Source organism: Hakea prostrata, chromosome 2 (genome assembly GCF_041222555.1).
Source record: "Hakea prostrata isolate BN-2017 chromosome 2, UWA_Hpros_2, whole genome shotgun sequence".
Taxonomy (NCBI): Eukaryota; Viridiplantae; Streptophyta; class Magnoliopsida; order Proteales; family Proteaceae; genus Hakea; species Hakea prostrata.
Genome location: NC_142601.1, coordinates 52197674 through 52214483, shown reverse-complemented (window position 1 = coordinate 52214483; position 16810 = coordinate 52197674). Strand labels below are relative to the sequence as shown.

General features: G+C 38.9%; 2 protein-coding genes and 1 pseudogene across 3 annotated transcripts; 1 reads left to right on the top strand and 2 right to left on the bottom strand.

The window, feature by feature from the left end:
• Positions 1-916: 916 nt before the first annotated feature.
• On the bottom strand, positions 917-4203 carry LOC149024805 (Galactose mutarotase-like superfamily protein). Its single transcript, XM_089144999.1, has 5 exons — positions 3866-4203; positions 3700-3749; positions 3335-3461; positions 1994-2098; positions 917-1922 (listed from the first exon to the last, which is right to left on the bottom strand). The coding sequence occupies exons 1-5, from the start codon at positions 3975-3977 to the stop codon at positions 1297-1299; spliced, it is 1020 nt and encodes a 339-aa protein (XP_089001125.1). The 5' UTR covers positions 3978-4203; the 3' UTR covers positions 917-1296.
• Positions 4204-5678: 1475 nt separating this feature from the next.
• Positions 5679-6419, bottom strand: LOC149024804 (putative aquaporin SIP2-1 pseudogene; annotated as a pseudogene).
• A 1660-nt stretch (positions 6420-8079) lies between these two features.
• Positions 8080-10601, top strand: LOC149024803 (cysteine-rich receptor-like protein kinase 43). Of its 2 annotated transcripts, none has more exons than XM_089143000.1 (6): positions 8080-8572; positions 8707-8846; positions 8936-9143; positions 9421-9655; positions 9809-9953; positions 10047-10601. In XM_089143000.1, exons 1-6 carry the CDS (start codon positions 8464-8466, stop codon positions 10260-10262), a joined length of 1053 nt encoding a protein of 350 aa, XP_088999126.1. In that variant the 5' UTR covers positions 8080-8463; the 3' UTR covers positions 10263-10601. The 2 variants fall into 2 exon arrangements, with proteins under 2 accessions (XP_088999126.1, XP_088999127.1); XM_089143001.1 differs by having other exon boundaries at positions 8082-8572; positions 9809-9941.
• Positions 10602-16810: the final 6209 nt, after the last annotated feature.

Sequence of the window (16810 nt, the reverse complement as noted above, 5' to 3'; positions counted from 1 at the left end):
AGCATGGGATCAACACATCATGTTGAACACTAATACATTTAGTGGTGGCTATCATGTCTGTTTGGCGAGAAAGGGAAAAGAGTTTACTTTTTATCTCAATAAAGGTCACCTGTCTGAGAACCCCACGTTCACTAATTCAATCCTCCCATCTCTTCTCTCATCTATTGGGGGATTTTCTTCTCTCTCCCTGCATTACCCAAAAATAAAAAAGAGAAGATCCTTAACACCATTTGCTCTATAGGCAATCTGCTATAAGATTTAAGATGTGCATTACCATTACACAGGATCCACCCTGCAGTTTAGTGGCCGGCTGAACTCCTTGCCTTAACTGTCAAGAGCTTGGATTTGTAATGGAGGTCACTACTTTTGTTATTCTACTTCGATAACCAAATTAAAGCCTCTTCCTCCTACTTGAAAGACAGGAAAATCAGCAGCTGAGATTGTTAGGAGCCTTGGGGCCAAGTCAATTACCAGTCATGGAAGCCCAATTTCACTCTAGCCAAACCTCTCATCCTCAAAGTCTAAAACGAAATCAGTCCATTTAGAAGAGGAATCACACATTTACAATCATTCTTAAATGGACTGATTCCGATTCAGTCATGTCAAAATGAATTGATTCTGTTTCAGCCTTGGAATCCAACAGTTGCCATTCTCTCTGGATGAGAAACTTAGACAGAGAATCTGGATCCTTTCTTTGTCGCTTGGGTCTTCAATGAAATGTCAACCAAGAAACCTCATGTCATCGGAGAGGGGGATTTTTTTTTTTTTCCCTTCAAATCACATCCTCTCAGAGTAGGAAGGTCTAAAGCAGTGCAGCAGGGAATTTTCCCTTTCTGTACTCTCCTCGGTGTGGTGCCTCACTCCAGAATCATGAAAACCTCCACCCAACAACGAAACTAAACTCCACTGAGAAATCTCAATGAAATGCATGTATAAGGCTCATGGTGAGAGAAACCTGAGAACTTTCTCCCACATGACCACAATAGGCAACTGTCAAGCAACAAATTCAAATATGGCCGGTGGAATTCAACTTCTACTAGCTATACCGATTTGATTCTTGAACCCAAATAAAAAAAGAAAAGAGTAAACCGATATGACTGTTACTGGACAAAATGTCAAAACTAAAAATGCACTGCTGCCATTCAATGAACCTTGTTTCACCAAGATATTATTTGATACCTTAAACCATCACTTCAGAGGTTCACAGGGGAGCTGAACTGCAAACAGGAAACTAAGAAAGAAACAAAACGACCACAATTTATGCACCTGTATGTATAACTCTTTGAAGATGACTGTTTACTCCATTGAGAATTCGTACAACATAGTGTGTCTATACTTCTCGGATGGTTGAACAACGATAGATGGAAAGTTTGTTTGGTTAATAGCATTAGGAAATCCTTGTGTCTCCAAACACAGTCCTGAGTGCTTACCATAAACTGCCCCACCTTTACCAGCAATACCATTCACATAGTTCCCAGTGTAGAACTGCATTCCAGGAGCACTGGTCCATAAATTCAGAACCCTTGAGCTGGATGGGTCTTTCACTTTAGCAGCATGCTTCAAGCCTGATTTCTCTTCACCACAGTCAAGCACATAATTATGATCATAACCCAAGCCAGGAACTTCCTGGATTGAAGCACCAATTTTCTTTTCTGTGGTGAAATCAAAGGGAGTTCCTTTAACAGGCAAGATTTCACCTGTGGGAACCGTGTTCTCATCGACTGGGGTATAATGATTAGCCCAAATCTGAACAACATGCTCAAGTACGTTCCCAGAGCTGTGACCTGCTAAATTCCAGTAGGTGTGCTGAGCCAAGTTAACAGGAGTGGCCTTGTTGGTGGGCACAGCTTCCATTTCAAGCTTCAGTGTGGAGCTTGAAGTAAGAGTGTAGGTTGCAGTGATAATAACATCCCCTGGGTAACCTGGTTTCATGAACAACTGAGACATCAGTTTATACAGATGCATACTAGTATAAAGGGATAAAGGTTATTACCTTCCTCGCCATCATGACCATGGTATTTGAAGGTGATTGATGGGTTTTCACCATCTTTTTGATCAACCACATCCCAAACCACCTTATCATAACCCTTGTTGCCACCTGCACAGAAAATAAAATCTGTGAGAACATAACTTGAGAGTAGATTTCCTCTGCAATAATGTTAGCTCTAGGTTTTCTTTTTTGCCCCCACAAAGCCCTTGTAGATACCCTAAGGAACAGATACATTGTGTTATCTTGGGTCTGACAGCTCTTTGGTAGTTTTTTCCAGGCTTTCTCAACTTGGCCCTCCCCCCCCCCCCGCCCGGGGGCCGCTGCTTCCTTTACCCACCTTTGTACTTTTTCTTCTTCCCTTCAGATATTTATATATTCATCCCAAAAAAAAAACTTGGGAGTAGATTCCATTATCATATTTGTTCACGACAAATCAACACAAGGAAGATGCAATCCTGATATTAGACACTAAGACTGCACAGAAATAGACATTGTACTTACAATTCAAGATAATAGAGTTTACCAAGATATTAATTAGCAAAAAATGCTCGAAAAAAAAAATTGATCTCCTTAATAACAGATGAAAAACAAAATTTGAAGGTAACATCTTTTTTTCTTCTAAACCTTGAAATTCATGAGTAAAGCAACTTATTAAAACATAACCATTCCAACCATGACACATAGCAAAAAAAATGAGAAGGAACTCTAATCATGCTGCTTTTCAGGAGAAGAAATTCTTTATGGGACACTCTTTTTACCACATCTAGGAGGCATCTTATATTGTCAAGGATCATTCCTTCATAGAAATTGTTTCTAAATGCAACTGATTCAGTTTAAACAAACATGAAGCATAATTAAGCTCTCTAATTTGACATTACCAAGAGAATTATTACATCTTTACAACATGTTACAGTCCAGAAGAAACAGACTGCTGTGTGTTAGAAAATACTTGACTACTGTGAGCATAAAAAGTGCAGCTTCTTACATTCCTTTGGTGATCAAATTGCTCATACGATTCCCAGAATCAAAACACTGCTATCTCGTGGATTTATAATAGATAGGTGACCCAAGAAGAGGCAAAAAAATCAGTATTTGTATCCCTATCAAACAATACATAGGGATTTCCCACTTGATCACCATGAGTGCTCGCTGTTATGCTTTATTGCCCATATACTCTCCTTGGATGGTAAACTGGAGAATATATTGGATTCCTAACTCATCAGGAAATTCCACCACATAAGGAGAGAAAATTCAATAATATCATCCCAATCAAATAACACATTAGGGTTTTACACTCTCATCAGCACTAATAAGTTTCAGAATACAGAATCGAAAATTCCATACCGTGGAGACTGTTTGGGGGCCTGTTGAGTGGCAATTTATATTCCACTCCATTAAGTATAAACTTCCCATCTCTGATTCTGTTTGCTACTCGGCCCACAATGCATCCAAAATAAGGAGCGACACCTTTCTGATCAACAGAAACCATGCATCATAAAATCAAACGAGAGGAGGAAAATTAGACTAATTACAGAATGGTTTTCCATTTTCTTAAACAAATTAAAATCTATAAATTAGATTAATTACAACAATTAGCTTCAAGTTTGTTCAACAGATTAAAACATACAAACGTCTTGATCAACCAGAAATAAAACTATGGAAATATAGATATGGGTCACTGATTGATAAGAAGGGTACAGAAAACTCACGAGATATGGCTCAAGGGTGTCAAATCCAAGAACAACATCGTCGACGCGTCCTTGAAATCGAAATAAAACCAGACCCATCAACAATAATTCTACCACAAATATATGAACCAGAGAAGAAAAAATCCCACATCCCAGGGGAGATGAAAGAGAAAGGCAGGATTGATACCTTGTTTGTCGGGGACGAAGAGATTGGTGATGGTGGCGCCATAGTTGCTGATCTTGACGCGCATCGTTCCATTGTTGAGTTCAAAGAGCTCTGGTTTCCCTTGGTCGGCCATGGCTTGTTCTTCGATTTCTGCTATCTATCTATTGTCTCTCGGACACTTAGACTAGGAGTGTGATACGAGAGGGTTAAGCGTCGGATCCAAGCGATACTGAAGTGTCAGAGGAACCCTCAAAACAATGAAAAGCTGACAAGAGGCAATGACATATTTAAGATACGGAGATGAACATCTCGGAGTATGTGATGTGGAGATCACACCCAGAGAAACGGAAAAAAATTTCCAAATGTGATTTTTTTTGGGTTTATCCGGTAACATACGGTCAACCTCCTGATTATTGACATTTTTCATATTCTAATTTTAGGGTCGACATTGTTCTAATCTTTAACCATGATTTGTTCTTACCCCAAAAATGCATAAATTTGAGGTTCAGCAAGTTTAGGCCATCTAACAAAAGATTTAAAAGTTGTTATCAAGTATCATATCGATCAAGTGATTTTAAGAAATGTATAGTCTCATATCAAGTAATGTATTATGTATCATACTGAAAAATACGTACATGTTAGTGTAATCCAATAAGTGTCCTTAAAAAAAAAAACATATCAATATGTATGGTATTGATTGTATTGAATATGGATATGTATCAACTAGCTAGTATCTTATCATAACATAGTATACCTTAAAAGATGCCTGCAATATTTATGTATCACTTTCATTGATATATGCAATATTTTGCCCAAGAAAAATCGTATAGGCAAAACCATGATTCAATGTACCTTTTTATTAGGTGTTATCAAAATAAATAAATAAAATATATATTTTATTAGGTTTTCTTGAGGTTTTTTTCTTTTTCCTTTTCTCAAAGGGATTTCTTCAGTTGACCCACCCCATAAGCTTCTCTGACTTTTGTTTGGTGTGGGCTCATGTCACAATTAAGTTCCACCATGTATTCTGGCCAAAATATTTCACTGTCCATTGTAATGTTGTTTCTATATGTTTTAAGGTGTGTAGTATTTTAAGCTCAAGAAGAAAAAAAATATATCTTACTAAATGACCCTTGGTGGTCAGTATGTTATTTAATTGCATGGTTCATGATATATTTTTGTTGATCATATCGGACATCATTAGTTAAGTCATCTTTGTCTAGTATAATAAATCATATCAAAGAAAGAGCGGAGATTGATATTGTTCACACGTGATCAACTATAGGTTCAAAATATTAATTTCCTTTTAGATTCTGAGGTTTATTCAGGCCAATTTATGCATGCCTCATATATATAATTTTGAGTATATAATGGAATTTCGTTTGGGATCTAAAGAAATTCGAGTTCTTGATCTCATATTATGAAGCATAAGTATTTTTTCCAATTAATTTTTGAGTCTAACTATTATTTTACAAAGATTCAACTAATGTTGTTTCCAGAAATAAATATCAACTAATACATCTTAATTTGTTCTTTTCTCTCTCTAAAGATTTACCTTTATTTCCTTTTTATCAAAGTGATATATTATATTATTAAAATAATAGTGTACAAAGAGATTACATGCACCCTTTTTACCGAGCTTCATCAAGAACAAAACCATGGAAGGTCTCAGATAAGCATCAGGATCCAGTCGCAGCTCCTGCACAACCGGCACTTCCCAGGCAATTAGTTCCACAATTTGTTGCGAAATTTCGTAAGATACTTTATTTTGATGCTCGTAATTTTTCGTTCTTGACGAAGAGAAAAGAAAAAAACAGGGAAATAAGGCAACCATTTACTCTGATTTGATACTCTTTTTTATAATCTTCTTCTTTGTAATAACTTTTCCTTCCTTGAGCTTCTTGGGCTGAAGAAGCAACCTGAAAGTCCATATTGCTAAGAGAGTTGCCTGAATTGGTGCAACCCAATATACAAAAATATGTTCTTTTGTTGTGTGATCTCCTCGGGCATAAGCCCATCCTATGGCAGCAGCAGGGTTCATGCATCCACCAGTCAGATCAGAACCCAATGTTTGAAGTGTTAATCTGGAGACACTAGACATCCATGCCTTAATGAAAAAACTGTTTGGGTTCCTTCGAGCAACTCCTTGTCTGATGATTACAATTCCAAAAGTTAGAAGCCCTTCTGTAAGTGCACCTCGTTGCATGTCAATGTTCAGACGTGGACCTTTACCTATTTGTGGAAATGTCTCAATGATATACTTAACCCCAGTAATATATCCGAGTACCTGAGCAGGAATCCTTATTCCAACAGTGAATAAAAACCCATTGAAATCGCCTGCAGAAATAGCACTTGACAATACGTTAAGAGGATTGAAAGATCCACCACCGCTCATCTTACCCAACCAAGCAAACAATAACATACTTGAGATTGAAAGAGAAGCCTTTAGGATTTCTCCTTTGATTTCAAAACCAAACCCAAGAATCGTGTAAACATAGAGCTTGACGAGAGCTCCTGACCACACCACCATGAAGGAAAGGATTAAATCCGATAAGACCAGCCGCACAGAAGCCATTAATCATGTAATGTAAGATAGTTTCTTGTTTAGTTTCCTGGGTTCGGGCTAAATAGCCGAAAAAGAAGCGGAGGAATCTCACACTTTCAGTTGGAGACAACAGGGAAGTTAAACTTTTAGCCCTTTGTATTCATGGATAAGGCGTATTTAATTTGTTTGTGTTTAACTAAATCGCATGAATCATGGTGTATTAGATATCTTTGCTGATGACAGTATCAGATGTCGTCAGCTAATTATGTTATAGGCTTATGGATATGCTGATCTGCTGGTTGGGTCATGTCTGGTTCAATTGGATTGATTTGATTTTGGTCTAGAATTGGGTCAAGTAATAGATGAACTGGTAAGGCAATTCTCGTTTTGTGTCAGGTTCAACTTGGGTTATGTTGTGTGTTAATCGATCCTGTTTCCAAGCCAGTTGGTTAGCTACACTGTTACCACATTGGCAATAAAAGAAAAGGCACAAATGGGGAAACGAGGAGAATATCTCCAATAACCTCGTCCACTAGCACAGGAGCTTTGGTCTTCGATTTAGGATGGTCTTCAGATTCAGGATGTTGGATAGTTTCAGATTGTCTGTTTCCGCTAAGATGTACTGAAGGTTTTCAAAGATGACTTGAAGAAGCACCTCCATAATTGCCACTGCTTCACCCATTAGGACTGAATCAAAAGGAATGAGATCAAAGACTACAGTCCATTATGATCCCTACACACAAAATCCACCCCGACAAACCCCTTTTAAGCTAGTATCTATATCAATCTGATAAAAAGGTCTTCTGGGGTCTCCACTAAGTGGGAAGAATAATTTTAGATTTCATTATGGGAACTTATAAATTCTTACCTTTCTTTCTTACTTGCATCTGCACTTTCCAATTCCTTTGCGCTTAATAAGCCTAGTGAACTTGTGCAACCTTAAAACATTAGCTTCATTCTATCCAAAGTTCCCAGCACTTATAAGCAAGGTTTAAAGTATCGATATTGAGTATCTTATCGGTCAAGTGATTTTAAGAGACATGTCGTCATGTATCGAGTATTGTATCGCTCTGACTAATGCATTTTAGTGTATTTCAATGGAAAGAAGTATCGAGATGTATCATATCGGTTGAGTCATATATGGATACGTATCGGCTAGTATCGCATGGTATCGTGAGATACTTTAAACCTTGCTTATAAGCAACAAGACCTTCCATCATTAATTCACACAAATCTATTATTGGAGCCATCCAATTGTTTCCCTTCGCCTTAAATAATTACTAAGAACAAGTCAACTGAACTACAAATTAAGCCCGAAAACTAGATAATTCATAAAGAAATCCTTTGTCTGGGTCATGTTTTTTATTTCTCTCTGGTGTCATCTTTGACGCCTTCGCTTGTCACTTACCCTATTAAAGTATTAATGAACTGTTCCTCGTTTCGTATCAATTGATTCCCAGACTTATTCATTTTAGTTGTGGATTTAGGTTTCTGTGGATCATATCAGCCGCCAGAATGGAGACAGATTGGCGTTTTTTCTGGGTAAACAAAAGAGTGAAACCTAGCGCCCACCGCTATCAAATGGAGACAGATTCAACGTCATTATTTACATGCTATTAGATATTAGATGAAATGGCTTATAAAAGGGTTTCTTTATTTTCTCTTCCAAGAGTCAAGATATATGATGCTTTTTTTTTAATGTTAGAGATTTAGAATCACCTGCCATGGTTGATCTAATTCTAGCTTGACTTCCATTCTAGCTACGGAAGCTTCCTCTGGGTCAACGAATCATCTCTCTCAAGGACTAAGATAGACTCTGATAGATACCACATAAACGCGATAGGGTGACCGAGAGAGAGAGAGACAGAGAGAAATAGAGAGAGAGAGGTGTAGGCAACGCCGATTTTCGGCAGAGAGAAGGGAAAGAGAAGCCTCATCATCCCCTGCGTCATCAACTTATCGGGGAATCGAAGAAGAACCGAACCCAGGCACGATCCATCCTCCCTCAAGCTTTTTATATTGGTCATCTCTTCCTCAACAGGAAGAGCTCATAACTCATAGGGTACATACGGATATGCGGGTAGCCGATCGATCTAAACAGGGGACTCAACCGATAGTGTTCATGAAACCAGCCAGTTTCTTGCAGAGTCTCATGTTGTCTTTCAAATCCCATTCTGGTAAAGGTAAACAACACAAGACCCAATCTTGCATTTTGTTTTACTCTTCTTCGATGCAGAGATCTCTCTAATTCGCTTCCTAAAGGTTCTGCTTCTGCTTCTACATCTGATTCTGGGTATGGTACTATATATTATATCAGAGTCGCCGCGGAGAAAGGACCTGGAGAATATTACAGCTGTGGAACTGGAGCGATTTTCTTTAGAAACCCTAGTTGCAGCAACTGGAGATTTTCAATCCAATCAAAAAATCGGCGACGGTAGATTAGGCCCTGTTTATAAGGTATTTGTTTTAATGCCGGAATTAGAGTTTTTGATTTTGGGAGCATATTCTTCTGATTTATATACCCTTCTCTTTTGAACGACAAACAGGGGAAATTAGAGGATGGAAGAGAGATAGCAGTGAAGAGACTATCGCGTTTAAATCAAGGGAAGAAGGAGCTCCTGAAAGAAGCTAAGCTACTGGGAAATGTGCAGCACAGGAACGTTGTGAGCCTGTTAGGCTACTGTGCCGATGAACCAGAGAAACTCCTCGTCTACGAATACGTACCCAATGAGAACCTGGAAAAACTTTTCTTCCGTGAGTGGTTTTTGACCCAACATTCCTTTTTCTCATTCCTCATTTCTCATATCGAGAATGGTTCAGGTGCCGCACATTTAGAATCTACAGAAATTGGGATTCCATCCATGACCTCACTCATTCCAGAGTTTCTGGTCGTTGGATGATTCCTGAGCAATACTCATCCAACTGTCCATGCTTTGACAGAACGTTGACTTAGACTTCCATTTGACTTTGACTTTGACTAAGAATAGTGAATGAGCAGTGTGATTGATCATCTATATTGGAATTGATGCAGACGCAGGGAGAAGGGCGGAGTTGGATTGGAAGAGAAGGTACGGCGTGATAGTTGGGTTAGCAAGAGGGTTGCTGTACCTGCATGAAGACTCTCACAGCGTCATAATACACAGAGACATCAAACCCAGTAATATTCTTCTAGATGACAAGTGGATTCCAAAGATTGCTGACTTTGGCATGGCCCACCTCATTACTGAGCATACCCCAGAGGTCAACACTAGTGTCGTAGGGACCAAGTATGTGGTATTCCTTACTAAGTTTTTTTTCAATTACGCTAAGATTCAACTCTGTGTCGCATCAAATTTTCTTTTCAGGCAGTTGAGTATGTAAGACAGATAGACATTACATCTTAACTTATTTGGGTGATGGTGTCCGATGATTTATTGCAGCGGCTATATCGCACCGGAGTATTTGAAGAATGGGGAGTTGTCGGTAAAGGCGGATGTCTACAGCTATGGTGTGGTAGTTCTGGAACTGATTTGTGGCAAGGAGAACCCTGATTCCCCCAACCTACTCAAATGGGTATTTATAGATGTATATATTGATTGCCCTAGGGTTTTGGGTTGAACCTTTTAGCATGGCATTCAAATTTGGTATCTGATGATTTAATTGTTTATTGGTTAATAGGCATGGAAGTCTTACAAGAAAGGTCGAAGCATGGATATTGTAGACCCAAGTTTAGCATCAACTGTGGTGCCTGAGCAAGTTATAATGTGCATACGAATTGGATTACTGTGCACACAAGATGACCCAATGTTGCGACCATCAATGCGTAAAGTGGTGGTGATGCTATCTAAGAAGAAACCTGGCACTACTCTTGATGAGCCCAGGAGACCCGGTTGAGTTGTTCTATGGTTTAGCTCAGACAGTTCGTTCTTCAGTGGCTTCTTCACATCATTGTCCCTTGCAGCAACTATCTCAAGATCTCTGAAACCTTGGGAAAAGTCTTGAAATGTTGTGGAAGCTACTGACATGTATATATAGTATAGTGAAGAAAATTTTCGAGTTTGGGGTGTTTTACTTCAAGGTGTAAATAAGTGTTTTTATCACCCGGCTCTCATACATAAAGTAGTTTCTGTGCTTCAATTTGAAGTAAATTTTGTGTTATCTCCATGGGAATTGAGTTCTTTTGTGAATGTTATATCTAGAAAGATATAGTATTGAAACTGAAATTTAAGTGACTTTGTTGCTATGTAACAAGCTTTTGCAGGACAAAATATTGACTCGGGTTATTTTGTATTTTGGTGGATGGTCCTTCTTCACTCTGGAAGGCTGGTTTGGTTTTAGTTCTACATAAATTTTGCATGGATCCTAAGATTTAATAATTTGTATTTGAATTGATCATATGAGATATTGGTGAACAATAGACTGGGTGTTATACTAGGAGCATGGCCTCTTTGCATGTCAAAATATATATGGAAAGCCATTGATGTAAACCAGAACTCCTTAGTAAAATGACTGGGATTTGCTGGTAAAGAAGCCCTAAAAAGAGAACAATAGAACAAAGCAGTTTGGAAAATAAATAAAATGGAGCAGGGAAGAACTGCTAGAGACAGCAAAGTGCAGCAACTGGGAGTTTCAGCTGCAGTGATTCAGAAATAAAAATCTCAGTGGGTCTTATGTGGGCTTCAATCAAGGAGTTTTACATCTAAAAAAAATTATCTTTTCCCATATCACTTATAAATTAAGATGAACAATTTGTAGTCTCAACAGGATTTCTTTTACTCTGGAAATGAATTTTCATTAGCTTTTTAAACTTTAGGTCACCTGTAAGATGACCATAAATTGAGGGTAGTTTATTCTTTTTCAATGAATATACAATTAAATTAACAAAGCAACCACTAAAGGGAGACAAACCTGAGGGAGTGGGTATGAATTGATTGAAATTCATTAAGAATAATGTAATCATGTTTAAGACCCAAGTAATAACAGTGAGTTTGTTTCTTGAGGTGTCAATTACGAGTTCAGGAGAGAGTGAGAAGAACTCAAAGATGACATCCTTACCAATGGCTTAACAAATTAAATCTACAAGACATAATTTAGAAGTCTATCTGCGGAGATGACTCTAACCAAATGTGGGAAATAGTAATATTATAAAATAGCTTGTCGAGATGATGTTAATAATGAAAGACTCTGAAAGTAAAGATCGGTTTGCATTGGAAGGAAGGGTACACGAAAGAGGTGCTCAAGAGGCATGGGAGGGAAAGAAATTGGTCAAAGATCTCTAAATAGTGAACGATCACCTAAAAACGTGCCTTTTGAAGTAGACAAGATTGATTATATATTATAACTAGAACTATTGATAACACATATCCCTAATTCTTGTCCAATAAAATAATGGGAAGGACTAATAAAAATCTTTATTGACCTTTAAATGCCCACAAATTAATGTGATTTATACCAATAGACCCACACCAATAGTTGAGGATATACTTAATTAAACTAACCCAAAAGTCTAACAAAGTCGTAATAGCTGACAAAATAGGGTTTTTGGAAAGAACCCTTCAAAGTGGCTTAAAATATATATTATTCAATTTAATTTATTTGACTTGTTGTATACATTTTTTTTCTTTTATCTTGTAACCGTGTGAAGGAGCTATTGCATATTTCCAATAACAGATAAGAGTTAGGTATCTTTTCCACAAAGAGTCGTTATGTCATATCAACTTAGCCATGCAATTAATTGTCTTCTCTTTCAAATATTTTGGTAATTTGACCAAATGGGTAGGTGAACAAGATGTTAACATCTTCTTGTAAGTATATGGATGCCGTTCGCGGTTCCTTATTTCTAGAAAGGAAAAAAAGTTCCTATATAAAAGATTGGTTTTTGCACTTGAATTTATAAAGATTTGGTCTATCCCGTCCATGTTAGAAGTTAGAACCTCGAGGATTTCTTTTTAAAAAGGACATTGTGGAAATACTTTGAATCAACTCTATCGTTTACTTTCTTTTAATTACTGATTAGGTATCCCTATTTCTAGTGAAGTATTTCACCGAAAAATGTCTACTAAAAAGACTTCATATATAGTTGAAAGCATGGAAAGAAAGTTCGGCAAATTTCGTCGAAATATCGGTGATTTCGCCCCCTGGCAAAACGAAACGAAACCAGGGAGCGAAACGAGAAATACAAAAGATCGCCGAATTCTCGGCGATAAATGCGGGTTCGCTGGGAATTTTTCATTAATTATCTAATGAATTTCGTGTGATTTTCTCTCTCCTCACCCACACCATCAAGAGCTTCTCTCTCCAAGTTCTAGGTGTTTTAGCCATATTTTCGTCCGATCTTCGACATAAAATCGCAGTACTCACTTCATTCTTGACGGGTATAGCATTATTCGCGACGATCAAGTGAGATTTCACACAAATCTGGGTGTTTTTCATCTGAGAGGTAAATTGTTCTTCACTAAACTGTTTTTTTTTTTAAATGCATGCCATAATATTGTTGGATGAGTATGAAATTAATATATGTTGAATACAATAGGCTGATCTACAAACTCACGGAGTCGAATTTTTTTTTCACTAAGTTATTTATTTATTTATTTTTGGGCGTCAAAATTTGTATTTTTATACATTTTAAATGCTTGCTTTTTGCATGATATATGTGTTGCATTGTGATTGAAAAAATATATGTGGATCCCCATGGGTCAATCTACAAACTCACGGAGTCGAAATAATTTTCGACCCAATAAATAATTTTTTGATTTTTTGAAATTTATTAAAATATGAATATAAAATATAAATAATTATGAAAAAAGAGAAACAATTAGGAATAAATAAGGAAAATGATTTTGAAAATTATAGAAAATTATAGAATACCTATATAATTATTTTCTAGTGCTTCTTGTATGGTTTCATTGTCGGTTTTGATATGGTAGCCTTTTCTTTTGTCGGAAAAAATTTAAATATTGTTTAAAATATTATATTGGTATTGTTTAATTGTTTGTGAAATCATTTTTGTTGCAACAGACCAACAGTTATCATGTCGAGCGGTGGGAGAGGAGCAGGTTCACAGGGCCAGGGACAGGGACAGACACAGGGAGCGGCGTCTGCAAGGAAGGGGAGGGCCGATCCTGCATGGCAGTACTGTGTTGCAATTGATGGCAATAAAAGTAAAACAAGATGCAACTTCTGTGGTAAGGAGTTGAATTCAGGTGGCATAAGTAGGTTTAAGGCTCACATTACTGGTAGTTCAAAGGATGTGGCCACCTGCACTGAGGTGAATGCGGATATCAGAAAGGCAGTTAGGGAGATGGAGAAAGACAAGGGGAAGAAGAAACAAGAGAGGAGAAGGGTAAATGAAGCATTGGATGAGGCGGTGCGGGCATCATCATCTTATAGAGTTGATTCAGATTCTGATCAAGAGGTTGATCCCGTTGATTTGAGATAGCGGGAGGAGAGGGATGTTAGACGGGCGATGGCTGAGAGTAGGGCGATGCAGTACCAGGAGGAGGAGAGGGCCAGAGCTAGATTTACAGGAGCTGGTACCTCTAGGCCTGTAGGGGCTGGAGCATCTGGATCAGGGGCTGGAGCATCTGGATCTAGGGACAGGGGTGGTATACGTGGTATGTTCAGCCGATCACAGAGTCGAGGGGTCCCTTCTACGGCTGATGTAAGGGGATCACGTCCACGTGACTATCCTAGAGCAAGATCCTGATATTTTCAGAAATAAGGGGGCCAAGCAGCCCAAGATCACAGGTGCATGGAAGGCAGTGTCGAAGTGGATATACTACAATGCGGTTCCACCACATACAACACAAGGTCCTTATTATAGTAATATAGTTGACACTATTGCAAAGGCAGGTCCTGGACATCCTGGTCCTACCCCTAAGGAGGTGTTGACCACTTTCCTGGCTGAGGAGAAGGAGGAGCTGCAAGAGTACATCAGTAGTTTGAGAATATTTTGGGAGACATGGATGCACCATTATGTGTGATGGCTGGACCGGTCCGACAAGAAAATCCATCATCAACTTTATGGTGTATTGTGATCGAAAGACTTGTCTTTCTAAAATCGGTGGATGCTACTGGGCAGACAAAAGACCACAGGTATATTCTTGGACTTTTGCAAGATGTGATTGATGAAGTTGGGAAGGAGAATGTGGTGCAGATTGTCACCGACAATGGCGCCAACTTCAAGAAAGCTAGTGAGGTACTGATGAATACAGCTGGATATAACCTATATTGGACACCTTGCGCAACTCATTGTATCGACCTCATGTTAAAGGACATTGGCAAGATCAATATTATCCAGAGCACAGTGGAGAGGGCCAAGCAGGTAACAAATTTCATCTACAATCATACTGTTGCTCTGAATATGATGAGGCAGGCATGCGGTGGTGAGCTAGTGCGACCCGGTCCTACGAGATTTGCCACGAATTTCATCGCCCTCAACAGTATTCAGGAACAGAAGACGGGCTTGAGATCCATGTTTTCATCAGAGGAGTGGTTCTCATGGGTTGGATCAAAGTAAGTATTTTTTTTTTTTTTTTATCTATAGTCTCTACTATTTGATTTAACAAGTTGTTAACTTCTTATACATTTATACTATGAAATATGAATATCTAGTATGTAGTATTTATTACTAACTTAATGTGTTTGTGATAATTCAGTACTAGTAGTGGGCGCACCGCACAAACGACAATCTCGTCTGATGACTTTTGGAGGAATGTGAAAATTGTGTTGGAGACCTTAGATCCTATAATAAAGGTCTTACGTATGGTTGATTCCTCCCTCAGGGGGCCCACTATGTCGCACATATATGCAGCCCTGGAGAGAATGAAAACAGCAATCCAAAGAGCTAACCCCAGAGGTTTTGTTGCATACTTGAACATTGTTGATATTAGATGGACCGCTCATCTGATGCATCCGATGCATAGGGCGGGTAAGTAGTTAGTGTGGATTACAACTTATTATTATAATTTGTAACTTGTAGTAAATATTAATTCTTTGACTGTGAGTTTGTGAATTGTGCAACCTATTATCTCAATCCAAAATATCAGTACACTGAAAATTTGGGATTGCGGTCAGACTTGCTCGGTGCCGTTATGGAGGTTATTGGGAAATTAGAGCCAAACGTAACGGTCCAATCAAATTGCCATATGGAGGTAAGAACTTAGAAACTTAGAACTTAGTACTTGCTTTTTATTTGTGAAAGAATTTAGCTAACCATCAATACAAATTATTGCAGATAAAATACTTTAGAGATGCACTGGGACCTTTGGTTCGATTCTTTGCTATTCAAAACCGACAAAATTATGATCCAGGTTAGATGCATGATTACATTTACATTTACATTTTACATATAAGTGATATAAGTAGGATTTTTGTTAAGAATTAAAGTATTAACTTGCATTATTTGTGATAATGCAACTTGAGTGGTGGATTCTATATGGGGGCGATGCAGAGAACCTCCGAAGAGTGGCAGTGCGGATCCTCTCCCAGACTTGCTCTGCCTCTGGGTGTGAGAGGAATTGGAGTACATTTGGGATGATTCACTCGTAGAGGAGGAATAGGCTGGGAAGTCAACGCCTGAATGACCTTGTGTTTTGTCACTACAACATGAGGCTAAAGTTAGAAAATACCCGTTTAAATACTAACAATGGGCCAGACAAGGACGTCCAGCTCGATGATATCTTCGAGCTCACTGCAGATGACCAACATCCACTCACGGATTGGTTGTTGGATAGGGGCGAGCCAGTGTTAGACCAGCCTGGAGGTAGGCCAGACCCAATCATTGCTCAAGCTGCGGGAGTTAATGTAGATGAGTACATGGCTTCTCAAGAGGGGCAGGTACATCAGGCGGCTGCCGCCACAGCAGATGAGGATTGGATGGTGCTGCCTGGCACGCAAGATGATGATCCAGATGACACCCTTGCTCCCAGTCCCAGTCATACTCGGAGGGATGATGATGACGACGGTGGTGGTGGTGGTGGTGGTGGTGGTAGTGGTGGTGGAGGAGTACAGGAATGATATCATGTTCCATTATTAGAGGCACAGGATCCCCCCCAGAGATACACTGGAGAGACTCAGTACACACATACCACCCAGGATGACGATCATGGTGGTGAGCTTTATCGTGGTCGTCCTACGAGTTACAATCGGCCAAGGAGGGGGGAGTTTCAGGGGGGGGGGGAGCAGCAGCATATGCATGGCCACCATGGGTATGGGTCGTATGGCTATGGTTATAGTGATGATACTCGATTATATGGCTCATACGGCCATTTTGATCCGATGGACAGGTTGTCAGGAGTGATGGGGTCCATGACCTTGGAGGAGTCTGTAGGCTCCACACCTGCTTATGGCTATGGTGTCCCTTCTGCTAATGGACACGATGATATGTCGTCTAGGAGTTCGCACTATGGATATAATGATGGATCTTCCATGAGCTTGGCATC